The 15,339-nt window shown below is 43.0% G+C and overlaps 1 protein-coding gene across 6 annotated transcripts in view; it reads left to right on the top strand.

The window, feature by feature from the left end:
• The window catches only part of KLHDC8A (kelch domain containing 8A), a 358,281-nt gene that overhangs the window by 118,644 nt on the left and 224,298 nt on the right, over window positions 1–15,339 (top strand). The window contains exon 6 of one of the 6 annotated variants that reach the window (XM_077481301.1): window positions 139–4,621. The exons of the other annotated variants lie outside the window; for them this stretch is intronic. Coding sequence (XP_077337427.1) covers window positions 139–332 — 194 coding nt within the window. The 3' untranslated portion in view covers window positions 333–4,621. Of the gene's footprint in view, window positions 1–138; window positions 4,622–15,339 lie in introns of those variants that run through there. 6 annotated transcript variants of the gene reach the window in all.

The following is a 15,339-nucleotide window of genomic DNA, read 5'->3' as shown; positions in this document are numbered from 1 at the left end:
AAAAGATTCTCTGATAAGGGGGACTTTATTCAAGAAAATGGGTTAAAATTAGTTTTTTTATAAATTGATAATTGTATAAAAAGAGAATGAAAATACTATGATCACGATTTTTATCATTTTAATGATCAATTCACACAGGAAACCAACCAACAGTCCTGGAAACAGCTGAAATATTCCATCCTCTGAAGAACCGGTGGGAAAGTCTAAGCCCAATGCCAACGCCACGGTGTGCCTGTGCCTGTATTGTCCTGAAAAATAAATTGTATGCAATAGGAGGAGTAAACCAAGTTCCTAGTTCTGCTGTAGAAATGCTGAGTGTGGTGGAGACTTGACTAAAGTTTGTCTTTTAAGTGGTTGTTGTAAGGACTGAGACATTGAAAAAGCACAGCATTTGCTATACTGAGGAAGTCAAATTGTCTGCTGGTAGAATAGTGTGCATTGGTATACACATGATTATCTATATGATCTTAGACTGCTAAATATGTAAAAGGAATACAGACAGATTTGTCTAATATGAATTATTTTGATGTGTTTTTTTTGAGGATTGGTTAATTTATGAGCTAGGAACAGTCTCAATATAAAACATACAGAGCAACTCCATTAACCGCTTGCTTACTGGGCACTTAAACACCCCCCCCCCCCCCTCCTACCCAGTCCAATTTTCAGCTTTCAGTGCTGACGCACATTGCATGACAATTGCGTGGTGACGCTACACTGTACCCAAATTAAATTTTTTGCATTTTTTTCACACAAATAGAGCTTTCTTTTGATGGTATTTAATCACAGCTGGGATTTTTACTTTTTGCTAAACAAACAAAAAATTATGGAAAATTTTGAAGAAAAAAAAAATCATGTTTCATAGTTTGTTATAAAATTTTGCAAACAGGTAATTTTTCTCCTTCATTGATATGCGCTGATGAGGTAGCACCAATAGGCTGCACTGATAGTCACAGTTAAGGCGGCACTGATAGTCACAGATAAGGCGGCACTGATGGCCATTGATAGATGGTACTGATAGGTGTTACTGATGGGCGGCACTGATGGTCACTGAAGTGCAGCGCTGTATATGAGGCACTGATAGGCACTGATAGGTGGCACTGTGGGCACTGATAGGTGGCACTGGCAGGTGGCACAGTTGGGCACTGAGGAGCTGGCGGCAGCTCTCTGTGATCGGGACTGATGTCCCTCTCACGGGCGCCGGTGATTGGCTTTTTTTTATATCCTCATGCTGTCAGTGCAAAGAGAAAAAATAGCCAATTACTGGCTCTGTTTACATCACATGATCAGCTGTCATTGGCTGACAGCTGAACACGTGGTAAGGGGTCGGGATCGACCCCTTACTCCGATCTGTGATCCAGCAAGTCTCAGACTCGCTGATCACAGAGTGCATCGCGCGTGCCCTGCAGGAGGCACGCAGGCCGCTCGGGCATGGGAGAACATCAATAGACGCCCTCCTGGCAAAGCAGGCCCATGCTGTAGCCGTCTTTTTTCTATAGCACGGATCTGAAGAAGTTAATTACAGGTTTCTGCATTTTGGGTGCCGTGAGGCAAGATTTAGTTCTATTGCAAGGACTTTGTTACTGTGTGGGTCCTGGCATAGAAATCTGTCCAATTTAGGCATGAGGCTTAATGTACATGAGATGTTTTTACAACCTCTCCTGAACGATTTAACTTGACAGATAGTAATCCACGTTTAAAATGTCAGTTTTGCTGTGTTTACATGCTGCGTTTGCATTTGGAAGCGTTTGAAAAAAACATTATTTTTTTCAAAATAGCCAAAAATGAAAAATGCCTGTAAACTAAATGAGAGTTACCGTGTTTGGCGCCTGAAATGTCATAAACTTCGGCATCTGAACTAATTTTTTTGCCTTCAAAGAAAAGCCTATAAACGCAACTGCCTATAAATGACATTAAACAAACCTGTGTACAATCATGGGGGTCCATACAGCCTACCTGATGGGGGGGGGCCCCCCTTCTACCTCATTCTCGACTCCCACCCTGACCCCGCCTCAAAACAAAATGCAGCTTTGTCTTCAAGTTTATGCAGTAGAAGGGGGAGCAATTACAAATACTAGTGTAAATGAGGCCTACGGCTACAGGGCTTTTTTATCAGAGATTAGGTGCAGGGACTCTATCACGCTCCCATCACACCACTCACTATCCCCCCCCCCCCCCCTCCAAGTGTGCTACATACAAAAAGCAGAGTTCAGGAGTGAGCTACATACAGAGTGCAGAGTTCAGCAGTGTATTATGCACAAAGTTCAGAATTCAGGGGTACGCTATGTACAGAGTTGAGGAGTGCGTTACAGTGCAGTGCAGGTTTTAAGCAGTGCACTGCGAACAGAGTGCAGAGTTGAGGGATGTACTACATACAGGATGGAGGAATGCACTACATACAAAGTGCAGAATTCAGCAGTGCACTATGTACGGGGTGCAGGGTTGAGGAGTGTGCAGTGTATAGGGTTGTGGAGCACACTATGCACAGGGCACTGCATTCAGGGTTGTGCTACGTACAGAATGCAGGGTTCAGGTTTGCGTTACATACAGAGTGCAGTGTTCAGGAGTGAGTTACATTCAGAGTGCAGGGATCAGGAGCGCGTTACATTCAGAGTGCAGGGTCCAGGAGCGCGTTACATTCAGAGTGTAGGGTTCAGGAGTGCATTACATTCAAAGTGCAGGGTCCAAAATTGTGTTACATTGAGTGGAGGGTTCTATATTGTGCTATGTACAGAGTGCAGGGTTCAGGATTGCATTGCATTCAGAGTGCAGGGTTCAGAAGTGTGTTACATTTAGAATGTAGGGTTCAGGAGTGAGTTACATTCAGAGTACGGGGTTCAGGACTTAGTTACATTCAGAGTGCAGGAATCAGGAGTGCGTTACATTCAGAATTCAGGGATCAGCAGTGTGTTGCATTCAGAGTGCAGGAATCAAGACTGTGTTACATTCAGAGTGCAGGGATCAGGAGTGTGTTGCATACAGAGTGCAGAGTTCAGGATGGGTTACATTCAGAGTGTAGGGTTCAGGAGTGAGTTGCATTCAGAGTGCAGGGTTCAGGACTGCGTTACATTCAGAGTACAGGGTTGAGAAATTTTACATTCAGGGTTCAGGAGTGCATTACATTCAGAGTGCAGGGTTCAGTGGTGCGCTACATTCAGAGTGCAAGGTTCAGCAGTGCGTTACATTCAGAGTGCAGGGATCAGGAGCGCATTAGATTCAGAGTGCAGGGTTCAGGAGCGCATTACATTCAGAGTGTAGGGTTCAGGAGTGCGTTACATTCAGAGTGCACTGTCCAAAAGTGTGTTACATTGAGAGTGCAGGGTTCAAGATTGCATTGCATTCAGAGTGAACGGTTCAGAAGTGTTGCATTCAGAGTGCAGAGAGCAGGGTTCAGGAGTGCATTACATTCAGCGTGCAGGGTTGAGAAGTGCACTACGTTCAGAGTGCAGGGTCCAGGATGTACCCCCTTATTGGTGGCTCTGGAAATCATTACCTCCTAGTTAATCCAACATGACTCATGTTCAGATCTGTTGCTTGTTTTTTCTGGTCACCTTTAGGCCAGTGACAAACAAATAGGTATATAGGCAAGGGATGACTCATAGGGGTTAGGCTGGTCATTTTGCAGGGGAAAGTTCACTTTGCAAGAGAACTTTCCGTTAGCTTAGTGAATGTGGTGAGAATTACATTTGCAAAGAATACCCAAATTGCATGCAAGGAAAACAAAAGAAATAAAAAATTGCTTGTACATGATTGGATAATGAAAATCAGCAGAGCTTCACCTCATTCACTAAGGTATGGAAAAATCCCCTTGCCAGCTGGAAATTACCTAGCAAAAGTGCTTTGCCTTTAGTTAACATAATAATGTCATAAAATCAATAAAATAAATCCGATTAGAAATTATCACCCTATTCAACACTGCTATGTTATAGATGCTGTAGGGATTAGGATGTTGGTTGCATGCCTATGTGTGTCAGATCTACAGAGAAGAATGGATTTAACCAGGTGTGGGGGATGGGGCATAGCCCAAATTTCTTAAGGTATACAGGGAGATAATATTGTGTAAGGAGATTTGAAAGAATTAGGTAATTATACTGGAATAAATAGAGTATTACCATGTCAGAAGAGTATCAAGATGATTTTATAATACATGGGTAGACAGTATAAGACTTTTTGTGAAATTGCAAAAACTGTTCGTCATGGGTTAATGAAGGGAGACATATTCAACTGTAGAATCAACATATATTTGTATATCAAGTAAGATAATAGATATTTTACTGCATTTCAACGGAAGGTATATTATATAAGAAACTAAAAAACAAAAAATAAAATTTGAGTTCAGCTTTAATAAGAGTGCAGTATATATTTGTAGTTTAAAGCAATACAGGATGCCATACATATAGATTGTATATTGAAATTTAAGAGTAAACCTAATGCTGTAAATCAAGTGTTCTTGATTTTAACATGCATGGTTAGCAGACCAGGTATATGTACTAAATAGTGTGTTTATACAGGAGTTTTATCTGTATAATCAATTTTTGTAATAAAACATAGAAAATATAAAGCTGTCAGTTGTATTTCCCACTGTGTGATGACTAATAAAGTATTACTAGGTTGATTGACAAAAGTGTTTCATTTGCATTTCACAACAAAACAAAATGCTACAATAATGTGAGTGAACTGTGAGTATTTCTGGTCAGAAGTGTTCGAAGATGTGTCTTTAACTAAAGGCTTGGGCAGATTTTATGATTAGATGTTATCCAGCATCATACTTTTCTTTTCTCAAGTTTTCAAACACTTATATTGCTCATACTGCCATCTAGTGTACAGTAAAAGTAAAACTGGAACTATAAACCCTGTTTTTTTTGTTTTTTGTTTTTTTGTTTTGTTTTGTTTTTGTAACAAAAGCCCATATATGCATCTTTATTGTATAAAGTCTAGTTAACCATAGCAACCAATCGGTATTCACTGTTACCGATTTGAGATTAGTTCAAGGTGGATTCTACCTGCATTTTATGTTTTATTGCACTTTAAGGCTTACTTTTAGTAGTTATTCTTTAAATGAACCCCCAAATTTTATACTTGGTGGTCATCACCCCTCCATGATCTTCACTGTGCAGGCCATTGGGAGCTGTGTGACTGCTGCTGCAGATGTCTCCTGGCTAGGTTCTTCTTGCACAGGAGACTCCTCATTTATTCCCATGAAACACAGTTATTATTGTTATACAAGATTTCTATAGAACCAACAGTTTGTACAGCGCTTTACAACGTTAGGGCAACCAGTACAGTTACAATACAATTCAATACAGGAGGAATCAGATGGCCCTGCAGCGGCCCTAGGAGGTCGGCATCCTTCCGGGAGTGATCCGTGCTCAGGGGGAGGCCACTGATTCATAGCCACCCCCTTGCGATCGCTCCCGGCGAATGGAATCCTTTCTCCGCTCCTGTAATGTAAACAGAGGAAGTGATGTCATCTCCCCTTGTGTCAGTCTTTTCGTTCCGACACCCAGGAGAGAAGACATCAAGTAAGACTACACCAACACTAATTAACAGTAGAACACGCAGGCACACTTTTCACCCCTCAATCACCCCCCTGCACCCCCTGTCACAGTGACACCAATAGCAGTTTTTTTTGTTTTGTTTTTTACTGATTACTGCATTGGTGTCATTTGTGACTGTTATAACTGGTAGGGCAGTTAGCGTTAGGCCCCTTTAGGTCTAGGGTACCCCCCTAACCCCCCAATAAAGGTTTAACCCCTTGATCACCCCCCCGTCACCAGTGTCAATAAGCAATCTTTTTTATGATTTCTGTATTAGTGTCAAAGGGGACGCAAGTTAGGCAGGTAAGTATTTAGGTTCGCCGCCAGCTTTTTATAGCGTCAGGTACCCCCATATACTTTTAACCCCCTGATTGCCCCCTAGTTAAACCTTTCACCAGTGATCACCGTATAACTGTTACGAGTGACACTGGTTAGTTTGAAGTGTCAGGGCACACACCATTTATTACCGAATAAAGGGTTAATGCCCTGATCGCCCGGCGGGTGATATAAGTTAGGTTTTAGGGTCAGATTGGGTCTGCATCGCCCCAGGCAGCGTCAGGTTAGTGCCAGTACTGCTAACACCCACGCACACAGCATACACCTCCCTTAGTGGTATAGTATCTGAACGGATCAATAGCTGATCTGATCAGATCTATACTAGGGTTTAGGGTTCCCAAAAACGCAGTCTTAGCAGGATCAGCCCAGATACCTGCTAGCACTTGCATTTTGCCCCTCCGCCCCCCCAAGCCCAGCCCACCCAAGTGCAGTATCGATCGATCATTGTCACTTCCAAAACACTAAACACATAACTGCAGCGTTTGCAGAGTCAGGTCTGATCCCTGAGATCGCTAACAGTTTTTTTGGTAGCATTTTGATACAGTCGCTGACAGCCTATGAGCTTTTTGACCTATGAGTCTCACTAATGTACCACTAAATTTAGAGCCCAAAATGGCAAATCGAAGGTACACTAGTGAAGAGGCCTACATGTTTCTGAGCTTGACAGATAGTGAAGAGAAAGTCACTCATCTGTCAGATTCAGGCTCAGAATACGATCCTGTAGACGACAGCGGCTCCATGACAGATAGCTCTGACGACGGAGTTGTGGTCCCTGCCAAGGTCAGGCGTACCAGACCCCAATCATCTTCTTCTGTCGAGGAGTGGAAAGAGGGGGGGATGTTTGGCGCACCAGTCTCATCTTAAGTTAGGGAAGATGAGAATGTCTGTTCTTTCAGGTTTTTTTTTTTTTTATGCTCCTATGGACACTGTGGTATGCTGTAATGTTTAATTACTCTCCTAATGATATTATGTTAGATAAGACTATATATGGGTGATGCGATAAAATTAATTTCCTGGAATGTCAGGGGTCTGAACTCACCTCACAAGTGGTCCCTAGTGGTTTCCCATTTAAAAAAATATAAACCTTATATCATTTGTCTGCAGGAGACCCACCTTACTGATATTACATCACAGACTCTTAAACGTCCCTGGCTAGCTACCCAATATCATGCCACCTACTCTCGAGGGGTTTCAATCTTAATAGCAAAGTCCCTCCCAGCAGAAATGATATTAGCAAAAACAGACCTCGCAGGACATTTTATTATAATTACCCTTTATATAGTCTCCCTAGTTTTTACACTGGTGGACGTATATGTTCTTCCCCCGTTCTCTCCAGAAATTGTCTCCCACATATCTCTCTTACTATTGTCCAGACCCCCGGTCCCCTACTGTTTATAGGCGACTTTAACGCTGTACTTGATCCTGCTATAGACCGCTTGCGGGGAAGGGGCAGAGCCTACCCCTCATTTGTTGACTGGACCCAGGTATAGGACCTCACCGAGCTAAGGCGATGGAAGCACCCAGATGACCAACAGTTTTCCTGTCACTCTGACTCCTTCCATACTATGTCTCACATAGACTTGGCATTTTCCCCAGCAGAGGTAATTCCTCTTGTCCAGTCAGTCTCATATTTGCCTCGTGGGATCTCTGATCATGCACCTATGTCTGTTGACCTCCTCCTCCTGCCAAGAGTAGGCCCTCGGGTCTGGAGACTGAACTCTCACTGGCTGCTGGATGAGATCATACGTTGTGAATGCCAGAAGGGCATCACTGACTACTGGTGGGTGAATCGGGGTTCCAATGGACCCAGCACTTCCTGGGAAGCCTCCAAGGCAGTGTTAAGGGGAACCTTCATATCTATTACTGGTATCCTACACAAAAAAGGTTAACTACATACTGAGGAACTAGAAAATGCATTACTAATGGCAGAGGCGACTTACGCCCAAAACCCCGGTACATCTACATTAACTCCATGTCACAGGGAGTACGAACTCCGCTTGCTAGACCTCACAAAAAAAAACGCATGCTCTAGGTCACCCAGAAGACGTTTGAACATGGTAACAAAGCGTGTCACCTACTTGCATATTTTACTAGACCTGACAGCCCCCCTGTCTCAATCCCCAGGATCTTGGTCTCTGAGGATCACATCAGTCATGTACCTCAAGATATAACAAACGACTTTCTAAACTTCTACCATGAACTCTATACCTCCATGGCTCAATACTCGGAGACACAACTTGATGACTAACTAAAATACCACTCCCCCAACTGTCAGACCAAGACCGCGAAGAGCTAGATGAATCTCTCCCCGTGGAGGAGCTCTCCCTTGCAATTTCACAACTGCCGACTCATAAGACGCCAGGCTTAGATGGTTTTCAGCTGAATGGTACACACACTTTCAACATCTTCTTAGTCCGATCCTACTTAATACATATAATGAAGCCCTGAAAGAAGGAGTGCTCCCCCCCTCAATGAGAGAGGCTTTGTTTTATTATGACTGCCCACCCACTCGGGTTATCACGTCCCTTGACACCTGCAAGGCTTTTGACAGCGTGAATGGCCATACCTGTTTCAAGTACTGCAACGATATGGATTCAGCCCCCGACTGATAGCCCGGATATGGATCCTGTATACCCTGCCACTGACCCAGATGCAAATTAATTCTCAAGTTACCTTCCCTATCACCAGAGTCACCAGGCAGGGTTGCCCTTTATTTCCCCTCCTGTTCGCCCTGGCCAGGGAACACCTTGCGATTCGGATCCATAGCTCCCGGCTCATCAGAGGTCTCCCCATAAATGACATAGAGGAACGAATATCGCTTTATGCAGATGACACACAAGTCTACCTAGCTGACCCTTACCAATCTGTTAGCTGTCATTAATACATTTGGCGACGACTTCGGATTCTGAGTGAATTGGGACATGTCAATCCTCTTTTCCCTAGATCAAGCTCTCACCTCGGAAATCAAACCAGACTCCAATCTGCAAATAGCCACCTCATTTCGGTACTTAGGAGTTATAATTCAACTGCCATTATCTCTCTATATAACCAATAATTTAGGCTCCCTACTACTCTGATTGCAGACTCAGACCAAACAGTGGAATGAATTACCCCTAGACCTTATGGGACGAGCCAATGTCCTTAAAATTATATATCTACCCGAACTGCTGTATGTCATGGCTAATTCCCTTTGCAAAATCCCTAAATCCATTTTTAAGAGCATAGACTATCTGCACCACCTTCCTTTGCAATGGATGACCCCATAGAGTTGCACTGGAGACACTTTGTCTCCCTTCCCACCTGGTAGGGTTAGTTTTCCCTGACTTCTATCTCTACTACCAGGCATCTCAATTAGTTAATATCCATGACTGACTACACCCTGACTCGAATAACGTGTGTACAACTACCGAAGGAGCCATAGTTTCCTTGTTTGAAACACTACATAACATAATATACCGCAGATGCACACCACCGGGACCTGGAATGTCTATCATACATACTTCTCTCGATTTGTTTAAAACAGTGACAGTTAAACATACCTCTGACTCTTGGTTGCCCTCTCCCAATATTCCACTCTGGTATAACCCTACGCTTAAGGAACTAAACTCCCTACCTGACCCTAAAAGATGCACATTCAAGGGGATCAAATACCTATGTCATATATACACTCCTCAGGGTTTCAAATCCTTCTCCCAGATGAGATTAGACTTTTGATTTGCCACGTACTTATCTATTCTATTACTACTATTCTATAACTCAGACATGCTGTACAAGCACAGTTTGGCTCCTTAGCTAGTCCCCTAGAGACCCCTGACCTGGAAAAGCTCCTAAGAGCTCCGGACCAGACAAAACTTGTATCTACCTATTACTCAGCCCTAGTGACAAACTCTAATTCTAGGTTCAAGGCAGCACAACAGAAATGGGACTCCTTAGACATCCCTATCACAGAAGAAGACTGGTCTGAATTCTGTGACACCTTTAAGATCTCGGTTATCTCTTCCAGAGATAAGATAATTCAACTCAAGGTCTTTCAACAATCACACCTTACTCCAGTTAAAATGAAAAAAATGGGTATATCCCCCTCAGCCAAAATTCTTTTGAAAATGTGGACGCATAGCTGACATCCTCCACTGCTTCTGGACTTGTCCTATAGTACAGAACTTCTGGGTGAACATAGGCGCCTCTCTCTCCTCAGCACTGGGTCTCCTCAATATACTTAACCCCAAGAACTGTCTCTTGGGCATCCTTGGTTGACCTCGTCATTCCCTCCCAGGCCAATGCTTTTTAGCCTCTATTTTCATGCATAAAAGGTAATCTTGCCGACCGGGATGGGTACTGCGACCCCTACTAGGGGTCTCTGGTTAAAACTGGTTAACAAATCCCTACCACTGTATAAGCTCACCTTTGATATCCGAAGGAGGAAAAAAACATTTCACAAGATCTGGGACAGAGGGCTGGCTAGTCCACTAACCCTCTCACCTACACTGACATAATTGGGTATTATTTAAGTTTGCCTCATACAGTAAATTACTTTTGCCATGATAGTACTATCCATATGACTGTGATACTTGTCTATACGGAGTCTAATGTCAATTTAGAAGTTATCCACTCTGAATAATACCAGGTACACCGACTTTACAACAGTAAATGTATGCTGCACGATTTCCCTCTATTCTAGGATGACATAGGAACATTTAGTATTTTACGTTTGGTTTTGGTTTTTATTTGTATGTCTGTTTGTATGTAAAAAAAAAAAAATGCTATAAAAATATATCTTTAAAAAAAAATTTTTACTAGTCCGCTCATCCAGCTTTTGTCTGATGAAAAAGTCAAATTGGCTGTTGAAAGCACTGTACTAATGATCCAAAAATCCACAGACAGCTCGTCTTACAAATTTTCCCTTCTAATTTTCGTTTCATGTGCACAAGGCCCAACCCTCAACTTTTCTTCCCTTTGGGCAGCATTTGCAGGCTGCACATGGATACATAGGGGTTAATTTACTAAAGTTGGAGAGTGCAAAATAAGGCTCACTTCTGCAAAGAAACCAAATAGCTTCCAGGTTTTATTGCCAAAGTTTAATTGAACAAGCTGGGGTTGGAAGCTAGTTGGCTACTATGCACAGCTGCACCAGATTCTGAGTGCACCAGTTTTTATAAACCTACCCCTTATTGACTGCCTTTTAACAGACAAATCACTTTTGGCAACCCCCGGCACTGGTGCCGCAAGCGGGACACAAAGCCTTTTTTGCCAACACTTGACTCCCTTCCCATCAGCAGAGTAGCGCAGGTGCCAGTGTCAGTGTGACGCTAATGCATTCCAACTTCAGAGTTCCCCACACCACACCTGCCCTGAGGGGGAGGCACGGTGCCCACGCATATTGTAAAAAACTTTGCTGTAACTGCGATTGTTAGCTTTTATTATGGGGAAGAGATTCGGTGCAGTTCTGCTAGGGGTGGTGGTCCCTGTCCCTGTACCAATCTCATAAAGAAGGGATTTCACTGTGATTGAGAAAACAACAATCAAGTGACAGTTTGTGGAATTGCTGTTGAGTTTCTGGGAACTTTGTTGACAATATTTCTGAACCTTTGTGTTACTACTAAACCCTGCACTCTGTGTCCCTTTAAGCCACAGCCAGTATTCAGCTCAATGAAAATCACACCCAACTTTTCCTGTGGTGCTGAGCACCGCACTTTTTTTCAGCTGCGGGGGCCCAACTTATGATCCTGCACACTGGCCCACTGCTTTCAGAAAATGCCCCTGACCTGAGCTCATCATTGCACATCCATTCCAGATGCTTGTATGTGACCTCACATACATCACAAACAAGCACATGGGCTGGATACGAGAGTTGGATCAGCAGAATGAGTGTGCCAGGACAGGTAGATGTGTCTCTACTCTGCTTTCTTTCACCGCTCTGCATATCACACATATCATAGATGAGAAGAGGGTACATTGGTGGAGCAGATGAGCAAGAGGGTACAGTAGTGGGGAAAATGAGCAGGGAGGCACAGTGGTGGAAGAGATAAGGGGTTCAACAGTGGGACAGAAGATCAGGGGGGCTACAGTAATGGGGCAGATGAGCGGGGGGGGTTCAGTGTTGGGCCAGATGAGAAGGGGGTTACAGTGGTGGGAGGATGAGCAGGGAGGTTCAGTGTTGGGGCAGGTGAGAAGGGGGTTCAGTGGTGGGACAGAAGCAGGGGGTAGAGCAGTGGAGCAGATGTGAAAGGAGGTATATTGGTGGAACAGATGAGCAGAGGCTTACAGTGGTGGGGCAGAAGAGCAGGGGGATACAGAGGTGAGACAGATGTGCAGGAGGTACATTAGTGGGGCAGATGAGCAAGAGGGTACAGCGGTAGGGAAAATGAGCAGGGGGGGGGGGGGTTCAGAGGTGGGACAGATGAGCAGGAGGGTACAGCAGTGGGAATGTGCAGGGAGGTACAGTGGTGAAAGAGATGACAAGGGGGTTTAGCAGAGGAACAGAAGAGCAGAGTGGTACCATTTTAGGACAGATGAGCAGGGGGGTTTAGTGTTGGGATGGATGAGCAGAGGGGTGTAGTGTTGGGGCAGATGAGAAGGGGGTTCAGTGATGTGACGGAAAAGCAGGGGGTTAGAGCAGATGTGAAAGGAGGTGTATTGGTGGGACAGATAAGCAGGGGGTTACAGTGGTGGGGCAGGAGAGCAGAGGGAATAGAGGTGGGGCAGAGGAGCAGGGGGGTACAGAGGTGGGGCAGATGTGCAGAGGAGAAAGAAGGTACATTGGTGGAACACATGAGCAGGGGGTTACAGTGGTGGGACAGATGTGAAAGGGGGTTACAGTGGTGGGGCAGATGAGCAAATAAGTTCAATGTTAGGACATATAAGAAGATGGTTCAGCGGTGAGACAGAAGAGCATGGGGGTACGGCGGTGGAGTAGATGTGCAGGGAGGTACAGTGGTGGGGCAGATAAGAAAAGAGGAACATTGGTGGGGCAGATAAGCAGGGGGTTACAGTGGTAGGGTAGATGTGCAGGGGGTAAAAAGTCGTTTACAGCATTTACTTTATAAAAAATCCTTTTCGTGATTGAAAGTGTGAAGTTTTTTGGTATAAAATCGGCATGCTCAATTTCTTTGAAAAAATTTTTCGGCACATTGTGCTCAGTAGGTTGCCTACCCCCTGCTATAGACTATTATTATAACAGCTACTTATATAGCGCCGTCCATTTACTCGGCGCTTTTCATATAAATTGTACATTCACATAAGTCCCTACCCTTTAGGAGCTTACAATCTAATGTCCGTAACTCACATTCATACATACACATACTAAGGCCAATTTATACAGGATCCAATTAACCAACCAGCATGTCTTTAGAGAGTGGGAGGAAACGGAGTAACCGGAGCAAACCCACGCAGGCACAGGGAGAACATGCAAACTCAAGGCAGGTAGTGTCATGTTTGGATTCAAACCAATGACCCAAGTGCTGCTAGGCGGAAGTGCTAACCACTTAATCTGTGTTATGGGATTTGTAGTGCGCATAGAGCTGTGTACAAGACCACAACTAACATGCACTACTCTCTCCAAACAAACTGAAGTGAGGGTGGAAAAGAGAAGTTTAGGAGCTCACTGAAGCAGAAAAAAAAGATTTTTTTTTTTACTAAAAAAATGATTACAAGGCCATTCAGTAAAGAATGTTTATTGATTATTTTTGGATAATAAGGTTTTTTTTTCAGTGTCACTTTAATTGTCAGCTGTAATGCTGATCTTTTTTATCTGACAGCAATCTTAGGGCGCATTCGCACCACTTGCATTGTGGTTATGCATTGCAATGCACACAGCACCTCAACTCACCTAAAAAAAAAAAACACAGCTGCAATGTAACATACACATGGTGTTCTGTGCATTGTGCTGTGAAAAAATGCAGGCAGCATACATTTTTTAATGTACTACAGCCTATTCTTTTTAAAAACAATACAGGATAGAGGTAAATAGTTACCTAAGCCAAAATGACAGGGCAGGTATGATCTATAGAAAGGATATGCTTAAAGTGATACTAATGGCACACTTAAATTTACATTGCCCTTTCTATTTCTGTATATGGATGATGGCACTGTAACTATTTTAACTATTTCCCTACCAGGCCAACTTGGCATTTCTCTCCTACACATTTTTTTTTGATAGAAAATTATTGAGAACCCCTAAACATTTTATATATTTTTAAGCAAAGACCCTAGAGAATAAAATGGTGGGTGTTGCAATCTTTTATATCACACAGTATTTCCACAGTGATTTTTCAAGCACAGCATAATTTTTTGGGGGAAAAAAAAATACACTTTAACGGCTTCAGCCCCGGAAGATTTTACCCCTTTTCTGACCAGAGCACTTTTTACAATTTAGCACTGCGTCGATTTAACTGACAATTGCGCGGTCATTCGATGCTGTACCCATCTAAATTTACGCCAATTTTGAAAAAAATATATATTATTTTTTTTAATATGTTTTACTTTTTGCTTTAATAAATATCCCCCCAAAAATTTTTTAAAAACAAATGTCTTCATCAGTTTAGGCTAATATATATTCTTCTACATATTTTTGGTAAAAGAAAAATCACAATAAGTGTATATTGATTGGTTTGTGCAAAACTTATCATGTCTACAAACTATGGGAAAGATTTCTGAAATTTTAAGGCATTTTTTTTATTTTTACTAGTAATGGCGGTGCTCTGCAATTTTTAGCAGTATTGTGATGGACACATCAGACAATTTTGACACATTATTTGGACCACTGACATTTATACAGCGATCAGTGCTATAAAAATGCACTGATTACTGTGTAAATGACACTGGTAGGGAAGAGGTTAACATTAGGGGGTGCTTGTGTGTTCCCTCAGTGTGTTATAACTGTATGGGGATAGGACTGATTAGGAGATGAGGCATTTTGCTGTTCCTAAATAGTAGGAACAAACGACATGTTTCCTCTCCTCTAACAGGACAGGGATTTGTGTGTTTACACACACAAATCCCCATACTGGCGCTTGTGCACATGATCGCCAGAAACGCACATCGGGTCCACCACCGTGCAGCTGCGCATGCGTACCCTCTGTCAGCTCTTAAAGGAACCACATACGGGATTTTGTGAAGGGGAACCATTCTGCCCTGTATATGTACGCAAGTCGGTCAGGAACCAGTTAATGAATTATCCAAAAAAAAACACAATATCTAACCCACTTTACATAGAGTAAATAGATACCCAAAATGTCACACTTTAAAATTGCCCACACTTGTAGAATGGCATAATTTTTTTTACAGGTTACCAGTTGAGAGTTAGAGGAGATCTAGTGCTAGAATTATTGCTCTCACTATATCATTTGCGGCGATATGTCAGATTTGTTGTGCGAACACAGTTTACATATGCGGGCTGGACCTACCTATGTTTTTGTTTCCGTTTGCAAGCACAAGAGGATGGGGGCACTTAAAAAAAATATATATAATCATT

The sequence above is a fragment of the Lithobates pipiens genome, unplaced genomic scaffold (assembly GCF_037356315.1).
Source record: "Lithobates pipiens isolate NorthernLeopardFrog02 unplaced genomic scaffold, aLitPip1_a1.2 Scaffold_16, whole genome shotgun sequence".
NCBI lineage: Eukaryota > Metazoa > Chordata > Amphibia > Anura > Ranidae > Lithobates > Lithobates pipiens.
Note: the sequence above shows the minus strand (reverse complement) of the source record. Positions and strands in the feature narration are given on the sequence as shown.